At 45.8% G+C, this 14,773-nt stretch overlaps 1 protein-coding gene across 2 annotated transcripts in view; it reads right to left on the reverse strand.

Moving 5' to 3' along the window:
* The window catches only part of Lmo1 (LIM domain only 1), a 36,127-nt gene extending 35,673 nt beyond the window's left edge, over positions 1 to 454 (reverse strand). Inside the window, exon 1 of one of the 2 annotated variants that reach the window (XM_006229968.3) lies at positions 118 to 454. Coding sequence is in view for 1 of the 2 variants with exons in the window: in NM_139112.3 (NP_620812.2) it covers positions 118 to 139 (22 nt within the window). In the remaining variant the exon portion in view is untranslated. The remainder of the gene's footprint in view (positions 1 to 117) is intronic. The other variant, NM_139112.3, reaches the window with a different exon arrangement.
* Positions 455 to 14,773: the final 14,319 nt, after the last annotated feature.

A 14,773-nucleotide genomic window follows, 5' to 3' on the forward strand; every position in this document is an offset into this window, starting at 1 on the left:
GGGAAGCCGCCAACCGGCTCCAAGCAGCGGTTGAGACCAGTGCCTGGGCCTCTGTCACCGGGATGGAGGTGGCCTCGGCAGAGCCCGCGCTGTTCCCAAGTGTCCCCTGGCACCTACCGTCCTCTTGGTCCAAAACCATAGTATTCAAGCGGCTCCAGCCGGGTGCTGGCGGAGGATGCTGAGGGACTCGCAGCTCGGACTGTCGCCAAAGGGGCGCCTGCGCTGCTTTCTGCGGTCGCGCGTGGGCTCCGCGCCCCGCGGCCGCCGACGAGGGCGGACCGAGCGGCGCCCGGAGCGCAGCGCCGCGGGCGAGCAGGGCGCGCGGGAGGAGCGAGCGAGGGCGCGGCGCGCTCGGGGGCGGGCGCCGGGCGGGGCCGCAGCTTTGTGGGCTGAGCAGCTGGGACCCGGCCCGAGCCAAGCGGGAGCCTGAACCCGAGCTAGGGCCGGAGCCCGGGCCAGAGCAGCCGCCACAGCCGCGCGCTCGGGTTCCCTCTTGCAGTCTGCTGCGCTTGCTCTCACCAGAATGCAGCTTGCATTTCCCAGGGCCCCTCAGACTCCCCTGTTAATTAAATCAATTCATTATGCTCAGATCTGATTAGCGGCCCTTCCCCCCCTTTGAATCAATTATTCAATACACAAACATAATTGCTTGGGCCAGAGGTGCCCGCCATTAGCTTATTTAACTCCAAGGACACTAATTACCCGCAGGGCACGGGAACTTTTCTCATTAATTCTGACAAAACACAAAAGCACAGCCAGAGTGTGTGCATGTGAGGGACTCTGTGCATGTGTGTGTGCCTGTGTGACCGCATGCCTGAGTGAGGGCTGTGTGGGGTGGTGGGCCGATGGGACAGCTTATGACCAGTGGGGAGAATGGCATTTGTGCCATCACGTATGGGAGTGTGCAATTTTCCACCAAAGAACGTTCTGGTGTGAGTGTGCGACTCCAACTCTGTGTGTGAGTTGAGCTGGGTGTGGCTCTGGGTCTGGGACTATGGGCTAAGGTTGGAGATCCAGCCCAGGAATGCAGAGTGCTTCTTCGTATGACTTTGAGAATGGGACTCCCTGCCGTACCACCGCCTCCTTTTTCATTATATTCCAGCGATTGCAGCTACAAACCTGGAAAGCACAGACTACAAAAGAGAAACCGAGCGGGGCGGGGGCGAGAACGGGGGGGGGGGGGTGCAGGGGACAGCGAGGAGGATGGAATGGGTGAAGCTGGGGCCAGTCTAGTCCACAATATCTACCCCCTCACCAGTCACCTGCTCCTGCACTAACTGAGCTTTGTCAATGCACCCCCATGTTCCCACCCCACCTCACCCCTTACTCCTTCCCCCTCACCGCCTCTTCCCACCCAATACTACCCTCAGGCTTCAATGTGACATAAAAGACCCCACTCACACATATGCTTGACACCGGGGCAACTCTACCCACCCCATCCTGATTCCTCCAGTCTCAAAGCTGGAGAGAGGGTGTACTTATGGTGGACCAACTCACATTTTACCTCCCAGGAAATCTCTATTGAGGGAGCCAGGGAGAGAGCCCACAGAGGCAGGGACACAGAGGGTAATTGATTCCCCCAAATTAGGTTTCTGCTTTCCAAAGACTGGTATTGTTCGAGTTCTCAATGTGCACAGAGGTATTGAAGATTTCCTTTTTGTTTCCTCGGGCAATGAATGAGCTTAATCCATTTGGCTTTTATAAATCAGGAAACTAATATTCACTCCTTCCATGGAGGCTTAAAAAATTTAATTGGTGGGTGGGTGGGGGGCTTAGTAGCCCTTATGCTGTACTCAAGCCCCCACTTATCAAAACACATTCTGATGGAGGGGTTGGGGGGGAATAGGGAGAGTCACACATGGTCTCGAAGTATCTGGGAAAGTTTCTGAAATTATTGCACGAATTATGTTCAATTTAGTGATGAAAAGAAGGCTGTTCAGAGGGTGCCTCCAAATTGGCTGCTTAGATACCCGGTAATGCTGGGGCCCTGGGTGTACCCATGCCATGGTGGGTTTGCCAATTCCTGTTTCTCTCCATCCTAAACAGTTCCAGATTATCATCTTCCTGGTGCCAAATGTTTGTTACCTTGTGCCTTTCCTGCTCTGACAATCTTGTGTGTGCGTGTGTGTGTGTGTGTGTGTGTGTGTGTGTGTGTGTATGTGTGTGTGTGTGTGGTGGGGGTTGGAGTAGTGCACAGAGTGTTGGCTCAGCAAGTAAAGGCAGTTGCAGCCAAGTCTGGCAACTGGGGTTGGATCCTGGGGACCCATATGGCTGAAGAAGAAAATGAACTCTTGTTGATGGTCCTTTGACCTCCATGGCACCTGTTCTCTGCCCTACCAACTTAAGTAAATGCGATTTAAAATTTTAAACCATCTTTCCTCATGCATATGTATGTGTTCCTGTATTTTTGTGTGTGTACCTGCAGGTGTGTGTGTGTGTGTGTGTGTGTGTGTGTGTGTCTCAGATGTTGTGATGCTTGCCCCATAGGGAGTAGTACTATTAGGAGGTGTGGCTCTATGCAAGTAGGTGTGACCTTACTGGAGGAAGTGTGTCACTGTGAGGGTGGACTTCAAGCTACATTCAGTGTGGCTCTCAGTCACTTCTGCTACCTGAGGATCAAGATGTAGAAAGAACCCTCGGCTCCTTCTCTAGCACCATGCCTGCCTGCATGCTGCCATGACTGTAATAGACTGAACCTCTGAAATAAGCCAGCCCCAATTAAATGTTTTCCTTTATAAGAGTTACTGTGGTCATGGTGTCCTTCACAGCAATAAAATCCTAAGGAAGACAGTTGTCATCCCCAAGAACTCTGTCCATCTCTATTAACAGAAAGTCTCAACAGTTGGACTAGACTGGCTGACCAGTGAGCCCCAGGGATTCTTCTGTCTCTGATTGCTAGGGTCTTAGAACTCAGGTCCTCAGGCTTATGAGGCAAGGACTTCAATTGAACTGTCTCCCCAGGCCCTGCTTGGGCTCCCCATGTTTATCAACAAATAAACTTGGATATGCTTACCCTGTCAGTTTAGGTTGGGGACACCTGGCCACTGCCATGCCCCTTGCTTCAGTTTAGATGATATTTATGTGGTGCCATCTACTTACACTCCTGCCTTGGTGACTCTTCAGATAGATCCCTCTCCGCAAAGGCTCCTCCCTGATTCTCACGGTCTTTCGAAGGCACTGTGATCTACATTCCCACAAGTGGCTGTGTATGTGAAGGCTGAGGTTGTTGAATGATTTGTGCCTGAGTCTGGAGACTTGGAGGATGAGGTTAACCCTGAGGTCAGAGTTCAGCTCTCAGTTCTGATTTTTTGAGCTTCAGATTTCAAAATGGAGTCTCAGAGGCAGAACACCAAGTTTTCCCAGGATGCCAAAGGAATAGACTGAGATCGGAGTCCAACAGTTTATTCCTTCTATAGGCCCAACATCTAAAACTCTATGTTTAGATCTCTCTGTGACCAGGCAGGGCCACTGCTTAAAACTAGCTATACTTGGCCATCTGGTGAATGGGGGCAATTAGGCCTGGCATAGGCTGCACCTATTTCAATAAAACACATCTTTTGATAATTTATCCTTTTGATAAAGGATCATATGGGCTAGCATGGGGGACTCTGTGTGAGACCCTAGCCTCTTTGCAGCCATCCTGACTCTGGAAAGAGTCTGTATGAACCTTAAGGGAGCAGCCGAAAGGGAAGAGAGAGACAGAGAGAGGCACATGCACACATGCACACAGAAAGCCAGAGAGACAGAGAGACATGGAGAGAGACAGAGAGAAAAAAGAGATGAAGAGAAGAGGGACACACACACACACACACACACACACACAGAGAGAGAGAGAGAGAGAGAGAGAGAGAGAGCTAATTACTACAGAATACCAACAAATACTGCATGTTGATAGAAATAGCCAGCCCAATCTTGCACATGCGTGGGGCCCCAAATCTTGATGAAAGATTCTGAAGTTAGTTTGTAGCTGGGGCTGGGATTTGGCAGACCTGCCATAACAGCTGAGGTTCCCATAGCACAGGGCAGGAGCAATGGGGAGAGGCAATGTACTAGAGCAGGCTGCAAGGGCCTGGTGGAAGCAGTGGTTTCAGAGGTGCTGCTAGGCTGAGAAGGGAACAGTGGTGAAAACACAGAACCGGGTCACTAGGGACTCTCCTGTTGCTTTGTCAACCCCTAGTAATACAGCTGTCCCTAAGGCTAAAGTGTCACCTTGCAGGGCCAAGATGGAAAAGAGAAGGTAGGGGTAGCAACATGGTGGCACTGGCCGCTCTAACTGTAGGGAGGCACCAATCCTCCTAGCCCATCAATCCTACCTCTCAGCCCTTGGATTGTCAGGAAATTACTCTCTGGAACCTGAAATCTAGTGGTGTCCAGAGGGGACTGTCCTGAAAAGGAGAACTGGAGCAACAGAATTTGGGGTAAATAATTGTAACCATGTAAGACTGGTTCTTGGTGTTTATGTATCTTTAGGCTCCAATCTGCTTTACCTGCACAACAGGCATGAGAGAAAAGTGTTGTCTGTAAGAATGGACCAGAACCATAACAAGACAGCAGGCTCACTGCCCACCACTCCTGATGGCAACAGAGTTGCCTGTATCTGTATGTTACAGAGGAGAGAGTGAGGAGAGTGAATTTCCCTACTGCAAAACAGATTGTCTGAGTAAGTTAAAAAAAAAAAAAAACAAAAAACCAACAACCAAATGCTGTTTACAAGAAATTCTCCCAAAACAAGGTGACAAAAAAGGCCGAAAATAAAGTAAGGGGCGAAAACTGTGCGAGCAAATGAAAGCAGAGAGGGAGTAGAAACAGCAATATTAATATCAAACAAAGCAAACTCCAAGGCTAGCAGCATAAACGGCTCGAAAATGAAGGCATACACTGCAGTTACTTCTGAATCAAAAATAAGATCAAACCCAAAATAGAAATTGTTTAATAATGGAAATGACAACAGCATACCATGCAGAACCCGAGAGACACAGCTGTAGTCAGAGGGGGAATCTATACCCTTAAATGCTTTTAATATCAAAAGGAAAACAGGAAACGGAGGGAGAAAGACTTAAAATGAAAGCTCTACATACATAAGAAATTAGAAAAGAGGCAGACAAAGGCCTTCTACATAGGTCAGCTAGTCAAGGTGTTAGCTTCCAAGCCCAAGGCCCTGAGTCCCTTCCCTGGTTCAGAGAAGAAGAACTCACTCCCACAAGTGTTCTCTGACCTCTACACATGCACCAAGGCATGCACTCCCCTCCGCTGCCAATAACAAATGCAAGTAAATATTTTATAAAAGAAAAAATACAAGTAAGTCCATAAAAACCAGAAGGAAATCAGTCAAGTTCACTTTCTAAAGTGATTTTTAATAATTAAAATAATAAGAAAAAAATAAAAACGAAGTATGCTTCATATAAAAAGACCAACAAAATAGGGAAAAAAAATGGGCAAACTTGGCGAAGACATAAAGGAAAATGTGCAATGTTAGATATGAAGAGAAGATGAAGAGAATGAAAGAGTGGGACAGGTATGGGGAGAGAGAGCAAACTAGTACCAAAAAGGCTTAAGGGTTGTAATAGGTGTCCGTATAGAACTGTGAAAGTCAAAGTAAAAGAGCCAGAGAAAATAAATGACGTCAGGCAACAGGGAAAATTATAAAAACCAAGCATAGAAGTCAAAATCCACATTCAATCAATAGATGGAAGAGACTTAAAAAGAAATCAACACTGTGTCATTAAAACAACAATATTTCATACACTCCAGCAGTTCCACTTTTGGATACACACCCCTGTCTTAGTTTGGGTTTTATTACTGTGAAGAGACCCCGTGACCAAGGCAGCTCTTAGAAGGAAAACATTTAATTAGGGCTGGCTTACAGTCTCAGAGGTTCAGTCCATTATCATCAAGGTGGGAGCATGGCAGCATGCAGGCAGGCATGGTGCTGGAGGAGCTGAGAGTTCTACATCTTGATCCACAGCAGCCAGGAAGGGACTGTCTTCCACACTGGGCGAGCCTGAGTGTAGGAAACTTCAAGGTCCCCCTACACAGTGACCCACTTCCTCCAACAAGGCCACATCTATTCCAGCCAGACCACACCTCCTAGTAGTGCCACTTCCCACGGGCCAAGCATAATCAAACCACCACAACCCCTAGAAAACTGAAAGCAACTTTCCTCAGCAGCACTGTCTGCAGCAGTCAACAGGCAGAAGCAATCCCAGGATCCATCAATAGTTAAGTGGGTGAACGAAGTGTGAAATATCCATACAGTGGTATGCTAGTCAATCTTAAAAAAATAAGGAATGTGTTACAACACGGACAACCTTGAGGATGTAATGGTTAGTGAAACAAACCAGTTCCAGAAAGGTAAAAACTGGTTGACTTTACAATATGTAGAGCATGGGGTGGCTGGTGTACTCAGATGTATAGAAAGCAGAATAATTGCTGTCAGGGACTGGGAAGAGGGAGCACTATATAGCTGTTCTTTAATAGGCACATAATTTCTGACTTTCAAGACAAAAAAATTGGTTGCACAAGAATATAAATGTGAAAAACCAACCTGTATACCTAGTGGGTATAGACACACACACACACACACACACACACACACACACACACACACACAATCACAATTAAAACATTTTAAAGCTTAAAGCAAAGATTATATCACAGCAAGTTTTACACATTTTAGAGCCCAATTTAATGCTATTTAAACCGTCCCAGGCAATATAAAAAGTTGGAGAGCTTCCTGGTTTGTTTTATGAGCTAGCAATTTCTTAATTCCCTAACCTTATAAAGATTGATTTTTAAAAGAAAGGAAAAAAAAATCACAGAACAGCTTGATAGGAGTATAAAGTCTGAAATAAGATATTAACCAACTGGAGATGGGGAAAATACCAACATAATAGCACACCATAAAAGAGGCAGGTTTATTGTAACACTACAAGCCTGAGTCAGCATCAGAAAATCTACCTACATGAATACCCACATCAACAACTAAAAGAACACAATGCAGTAGTAACAGATGTCGAAAAACCAGACCCAGCATTCTGCCACATGCCTCTCAGCCTAGAGAGATGGAGGCAGGAGTATCAGAATTTCAAGGTCAACCTTGGCTACATAAATAGTTTGAGACTAACCTGGGCTACCTCAGAGTCTGTCTCAAAACAGCCAGAACAAAAGTCAAGAACCACCATATTCAGCATGTGTTTCTAACAAACATTCAGTGATACTAAAATAGAAGAAAACTACTTTGTTATGCAATGCCAGGGTTCAAGCTCAAGGACTCATATGTGCTGGGTAAGTGTTCCACCACTGAAAATGAACTGGTGAGAATAAATAATGGGCTTTAAAAAAAAGGCAAAATGTGTTTATTTACAAGTTATGTCATTGAAAATCAAGAAAGTCCAATAAAATTTAGCTTAAAAGCTACTATAATTAATTTATTAATTGGGAAGGTACTAATCACACAAGTAAGCAGAAATCTGTAGTCTTTTCCAAATGCAAGTGTAAAATATAAAAATAAACAAAGAGATAGATTCTTTGCGACAAAGCAATCACGTATCTAGGGATGGTTTAAAAGCGAGAACCACCATGACAAATGTTAAGGGTCTTTTTTGGAGAAAGTGATAAGACAACATCAGAGGCATATGACAAGGTCTAAACATATGAAAGCCACAACCACACATAAGGAAGAAAAGGGGGGGGGGGGCTGCCAAGATGGCTCAGCAGTTAAGAGCATTGGCTGTTCTTCCAGAGGTCCTGAGTTCAATTCCCAGCAACCACATGGTGGCTCACAACCATCTGTAAAGGGATCTGATGCCCTCTTCTGGCATGCAGGTGTAAATGCACACAGAGCACTCTGCCCTCTCAGCACACAGAACACTCTTATCATAAATAAATAAATAAATAAATAAATAAATAAATAAATAAATAAATAAATAAATAAATATTTTTTAAACAAAAGAAGGAGGAAAGAAGAGCAGGAAAAGCCAATGCTCCTTAAATTACTATGTAGATTTGATCCATTTTTCCTTTAGAATTCCCAATTCAAAACTTATAGAACTAAAAGCTGCATGTTAGTGTGTGTGAATGTGTGTGTGCATGTGTGTGTGCGTGCACAGGTCAAAGACTGACATCTTGTGTCTTCCTCAGTCTCTCTCCACCCTATTTTGTGAGACACCGTCTCTGGAGCTCACCCACACAGCAGGACGACAGGCCAGTGAGCTCCAAAGACGCTCCAGTCCTTGCCTCTCCAGTGCTGGGCTCACAGACATGCACGGTGCACTTGATTTTTTTAATGTGGTCTCTTGGAAGCCAAACTCAGGTCCTGACACTTGTGCAGCAAATGCTTTACACACTGCACCATCTCACCAGTCCTGATTGCAGTGCATTTGGAAACAATGCGTACCCGAGGTTAGTTATGACAACGAATCTGAGGAAAGCCTGTGTGAGGAACTCGTGTTATCAGGAAATGAACGTGTATAAAGCCACCCATAATCTAATGGTATAAGCCAGAGACTGGACTTAACCAGAGAGCTGAGAGCTGATTCATGGATCCAATTATAGAAAGAAACTTAAACTATGACAAAACATTCATTTCAACTCATTAGAAGAGAAGAGAATCAATGGCATTGTCATTTGCAGAGATGTCTCCAAGGAAGAAATACAAAATAAAACCAACAAATACCTGAAAAGACTCTCAGCCTCAGTGGTCATCAGGGAAATGCTCTCACAAGCCAATGACCTTCTACCTCAGACTTGATTCAAAGTCAGGTAGGACCCGGAGAGATTGCTCAACAGTCGAGAGTTAGAGCTCCGGCAGAGGACTTGGGCACGTTCCCGTCATCCACGGAAGGGCTCACAACCATGTATAATTGCAGTTCCAGGGAATCCGATGCCTTCTTACGGCTTCTGTGCGCACTGCATGCACTTACATACATGCAGGCCGAAAACGCATTCACAGGAAACTAAATAAATATTAAAAAACAACCCAGCAGTAACGAATGTTGACAAGGACATGGAGAGATCCCAGAACCTCCCCGGACTGCTAGTGGGAGCATACAGTGCTACAGCCCCCCAGGAGAACAGCCTCACGGTGCCTCAAAAAGTTAGAGTCACTGTCAGACCAGCAATTTCACTCCACCATATATATATATATATATATATATATATATATATATATATATATCCCTGGGACTGACGATGTGTGTCTGTGTGAAAATGTGCTCATTAGTGTTGATGGCGGCTTTACTCACAAAAGCCAAAAGATGGAGGGAAATCGAATATCTAGCAACTAAAAATGAATGCCATTTGCCATAAGATGGGCGGATGTTAAAGATGTGGAGAAGGGTAGTCACACAGGCCATAAGAGCAACTCCATTTCTACGAAATGCCCAGGGTTTTTGACAGTGTTGAGGAGGAGGTCAGGTTAGTGGTTGCCTGGGACTGAGAGTAATGACTGGGTGATGGCTATGGATGTGGAGTTCCTTTTTGACGTCATAGAAATATCTGAAAACAGACTCCAACAATCACCTATTGGTGAAGTGTGTACTTTAAAAGGGTGTGGGTGTGATGAGAAATGGGAATTACATCTCGATTTGTGTGAAAAAAAAAAACGGTGCTAATAAGTGACTATGTATCTTTGCGCTCTCTCCTCTCTCTCTCTCTCTCTCTCTCTCTCTCTCTCTCTCTCTCTCTCTCTCTCTCTCTCTCGACAGGGTCTCATGAAGCCCAGGCTGGCCTGGAACTCACCGCAGCCAAGAATAATCTCAAACTACTGATTCTCCTACCTCTGCCTCCCAAGTGTGCACTGTTGTGCCTAGATCCATTCATCTTTAGAAATATGAGATTCCTGCTCCCTGAAATACAAGAATCTTACGTTTCAAGTGACATAGACACTTTAAGGATAAAACACAAAAATGTTAGGAAAAAAGTAAAGAGAAAAAAAAAGAAAGTTCAAAAAGTAAAAGCACAGATAATTTACTGAGACTAACAAAGGGATGAAAAGAGAACTACTTCTGGTTGTTACTTAATTTGGAGACAGTGTCTGTTATGAAGCTCAGGCTGGCCTTGAACCCTCAATCCTTGTGCTTTGCCCTCCAGATTTCTTGAATTATAGGCGTGTACTGCCACAATAGGCACCTGATATTTTAAGACTTGGATGCCAAACAATAAACATAAAGAAAGGAAAAAAATACAAGTAGTTCTCTGAGAAAATACTTGGCTAAACTTGTGGGAATAAAAGAAAAACATTGCCATCCACACAAAGACTCTGCAATTTGCAATGGAGGAAAGCCCCAAAGAAAGTTGAACAGGGTACAAAGGAGCCTCTCACAGCAGGAGGTTTCAAAGGCCCAGGGAATACTTAGCCTGGTTCACTGGGAAAATGCAAGTTAAAACAAAGTTAAGTTTTCGTTATTCAAATTAATCGATTTGGGGGGGGGGGGAATGTGAAAGAGTAAAAATGTTCATGTTTACCAAAACTTTGCTGCTGAATGAGGCACCTGGCATGGTTTCTTACAGTCTGGGGCAAATGTGTCTGGGTGTGATTTAATCTTCCTGTAATCCACACTTGGGAGGTAAAGGGGTTGGGGGTTGATCAGGAATTCAAGGTCATCCTTGGCTACAAAGGGAGCTCCAGGGTAGCCAGGCTACAAAGTAAGACTAGGACTCAAAACACAAACAAACAAAAACCTGAAAACATTCTCCTTCTGCTGGGCTGTAAGTATCACTAACCACTGAACCGTGGTGGGTCAGGCTGGGCTACCGAGCGACAAAGCACATCTGTGACCGTATTGCAGTGGCCAGTTGCTTCCACATTCATAGGTAGTATTGTCCCATTGAGAAAACAGTGAGAGATGGTGGGAAGTCTCTGGTCAGACTGACAAAACGGGAGGCCTCCGTGAGACAAGAACGAAAGAGGGAGGAGACGGGGCTTATTAGATTCTCTTTATTTATAACAGCTAAAAGATCTATCATTTTGACTAAAACAAAAAATTGAGATGTCCTTTTGTTTTGTTTTGGTATTTTGAGGCACGATTGGAGCTGGTCTTAAACTCATTATATAAGCAAGAATATCCTTAAATTTATGATCGCCTGCCTCTACCTCCTGAGTCCTGGGATTACAGACAGATGAGATTATGTCCAGTTTATGCAACCCTGAGGACTGAATCCAGGGCTTCCTTCATGCATGCACTCTACCAACTAAGCTGTGTCCTCAGCCTGTCAGAATGGCTTTGTGACACTCTTTATCTGTTTGCTGCTATTGCCCCAGTTCGGGGACCATGGCTTCTCCCACATGACTGCAAGACCTGCTATTGGTGCCTCGAATTCACTCCGAGCCACAGTGGTTATACCTCAGCACACGACCAGGGGATATTTTAAAAGTACGAACCAGAATTTGTCAATCTGCAAGCCTGTAGTGGCTTCCTGTTGCACTTTGGAGCAAGCAACCTCCACCCCTAACCTCTGCAGGTCCTACTTGACTTCTGACATGTTCCCACCACTACCTCCAACCCCTTCCTTGTTCCCATGATGCAATTTATCGCCAGGTCGCACCCTGTCCAAAGCACTGCCCCACTAGCTCCAGGCTTGCAGGAGTTCTGTGTTTCTGGACTGGAATGTACTTCTTCCTCTCCTCATTTGGACAACCTCTTGCTCACCCCTGAGATCTGGGTAGCCTGTCTCTGCAAGACTAAGGTAGATCTCCCTGGTATAGCCATTTTTCCACAGTGCTTATCACAACGATCTAGTTAATTACATAGTTATTTGTATAATTATTTGTGTGACCCAAATAGATAAGAAGGAAACTATTAAGCTAGAAGTATGCACACCGTCTCTCCCGGCCCCCTGACTTGGAGGAGCAATGTATCAGAGAGGTCCCATGAGGGCTCTGCAGTCCAACCATGTCAGAGATTCTAAACTTGACTCTGTCTCCCATGCAGCACCACCTTTGCCCTCCACTTATTTTCCTCTGCTCTTTGATGTATCTTGCCAACCAGCTTGTTCTGAGAATTGATTACAAAAGGTCTCTAAGTTGCTGGGGGAGCTAATGGGCTTCTTAAAAGCTGAGGTGATCTCCAGTCTCCAAATGGATTTATTCATGTAGCTGCTATCCTTCAGAGCTTTTCACCAAAGGTCACCAGAGCCCCAACAGTCACCTCTGAGACTATAAATACCGAGCCACTGAGCTCCAGCATGACCTGATGCCGTAGAAACTTGCCCTAAGCTTCCCTTTTGCACAACGAGAAGTCGCCTTTTCTCATTCCTGCCACCCTGTCACCTGTCCATTGATGACTGGAGCCCTCCAGTGATCCTGAGCTCGGTCTGAGAGGCCAGATGTTGCCAAATGCTCCTGGGACGGGAGCTGGTCCACACGTTGTATAGACTCCCATGGATTGGTCCACGGGACTGAGCATCATGACTCACTCCCAGAGAACAGACATTTTCCTGACAAGCTCACCAGAATGAACACACCCACACACAGGTGGTCTCCTCCAAGCTACAGCCGCATGTCCCAACAGCACTCACATCTCAGAAACCGTCCTCCCCAGCGCTGCAGGCAGGGGCTGCGGTATGTGGAGCTAGCTGGCTCCAGGGCACACCCACCCAACGTATTCCTTCCTTCCCTAGTCTCTGGTAGGGTCTTCTTGTCCTATCTCTGTTCTGCGCTCCAAGAGACCAAAGGGATTCCTTTTACCCAGCACCCAAGCTGTCTGAGAGGCTCTGCCAAACCCCGAGTGATACAAATTTGGGAAAAGAGCCATCATTCTAGAAGCCCACATTTCGCCATAGTTGGTGCGACCCAGGGCTTGTCTGGGCCCCTCCAAGTCAGGCTTTGTGTCCCTGTATTTGGGCCACCTCGTATGATGAGTCACAGAGCTATCTGAGTCCTATCAGGGCTGGAGGTCATGATCAGATACCACTCAGAGCCACATCAGAGCCTGCACTAGACGTGCCCAAACCGAGCAGACTGAGCCACCTGGAGGACAGGCTGCTGATTCAGTGTCAGCCAGAAAGGGCAACCGAGGGGCATGCATCTTGGTGATGGTGACTAAAGCCTATGTCCCAATTCTCATTCTCTTTGCAGATCTAAGGCCAGTTGCCTCTTTCTGGGGACTCGTTAGTTGAATCTCTCACACACGTCTTCCCCTTTTTCCTGCACATGGCTACTCAGCTAGAGGCCCCAGCTCCCAACACCCTTTTCAAGGGCAAAGGTAGGTTAATGGCTCTTGTGTGTAGGCAGAAAAGATCAGATAGTTCCATCTTTCTTGCATACAGAAATTGCTTGCCCAGGGCTTACTGACCTCTCCTCTTTCCACAGCTGGGATCTTGTGTTCCATGCAGATAAGTGGAACTCTGTAAGAAATGCCGAGAAAGAAGATGGAAGGATGCTGGGCTCTTGAGTGACCTTGTGAAGTAGCCCTGTCAATTTGGATTTTTATAAAGATGGTTTCATGTAGCCCTGAACTTGATGTGAAACTGAAGCTGGTTTCGAATTCCTGATCTTCCTGCTTCTACCACCCTCCCAAACTTGGACTTAAATATCTCTCTTTTTTTTTAAAAAGATTTATTTATTTATTTTGTATATGAGTACACTGTAGCTGTCTTCAGACACACCAGAAGGGGACATCAGATCCCATTACGGATGGTTGTGAGCCACCATGTGGTTGCTGGGAATTGAACTCAGGACCTCTGGAAGAGCAGTCGGTGCTCTTAACCACTGAGCCATCTCTCCAGCCCTTAAATCTCTTTTAACAGAGAGAAATAAAGCTCTAGTTCCTACTACTGTGGCTTGGGGTACCACTATCAAAAAGCCTTTTGCATAAGGAATAAACTGACCCTGATGTCCCACTAATAAAACCATCTGGATATTTTCTCCTCATTTCATAATTTTCGGATTCTGTTTTATGAAACTTCCTAAAGTTTACCTGGTACAGAAATTCAGCCTCAGCCTGAAGCTAAGGCTTGACCTTAACATACCAACTTCCTACAGACACCTGGGCCTGGCTCCTTCCTTATTTCAAAAAATTCTGTTTGCTCATGAGTCTCTCCCTTGGAGAGATATAGGTTTCCCTGCAGGATGCCCAAGGTCTTTTGTCCTGGGATGGGATACGGTTAGAGCAGGGAGCCAAGGCCAAGGAGATTAGTGTAAACCGTATCTCTGTCTAAGATTGCTTTGGAATGTCGGGACCTCCCTGGTGAGCTCAGACCATACCCCAGGCACCTTTATCTTGATTGTATTGACTGTAGATCCTCTGGAAAGGTCTGCCTTTCACCTTCCCTTTCTGTTGCTATAGATCAGACTGGTATGTTAAAGATAGAGTCAAGGCCTCAGCAAGGCAAGGGGCCATGCATCTCACGCCTTCCCTGCAAATCCAAGCTCATTCTTCATCAAGTTGTCTCAATAATTCCTGGAACAATATAACAGTGCTGGAGAGATGGCTCAGAGGTTTAGAGCACCGCCTGCTCTGCCAGAGGTCTGGAGTTCAATTCCCAGCAACCGCATGGTGGCTTACAACCATCTGTAATGACATCTGGTGCCCTCTTCTGGCCTACAGACATGCATGCAGGCAGAATGCTGTATACATAATAAATAACAAAGCATAATAAACCAATCTAAAGAAACAACCCCCCCCCACCAAAAAAAAAAAAAAAAAAAAAAAAGCAGTGCACAACCCATGCCCAAGAGGGAACTCTTTAGCTTGGTCTTGACCTTGAATGTTTGTTTAAAGGTGATCCTAGGTGATCCTACTAGGAGCACAAGGACTGGAAGCAACTGACCTAT

This window comes from Rattus norvegicus, chromosome 1 (genome assembly GCF_036323735.1).
Source record: "Rattus norvegicus strain BN/NHsdMcwi chromosome 1, GRCr8, whole genome shotgun sequence".
In the NCBI taxonomy this organism is placed as follows: Eukaryota; Metazoa; Chordata; class Mammalia; order Rodentia; family Muridae; genus Rattus; species Rattus norvegicus.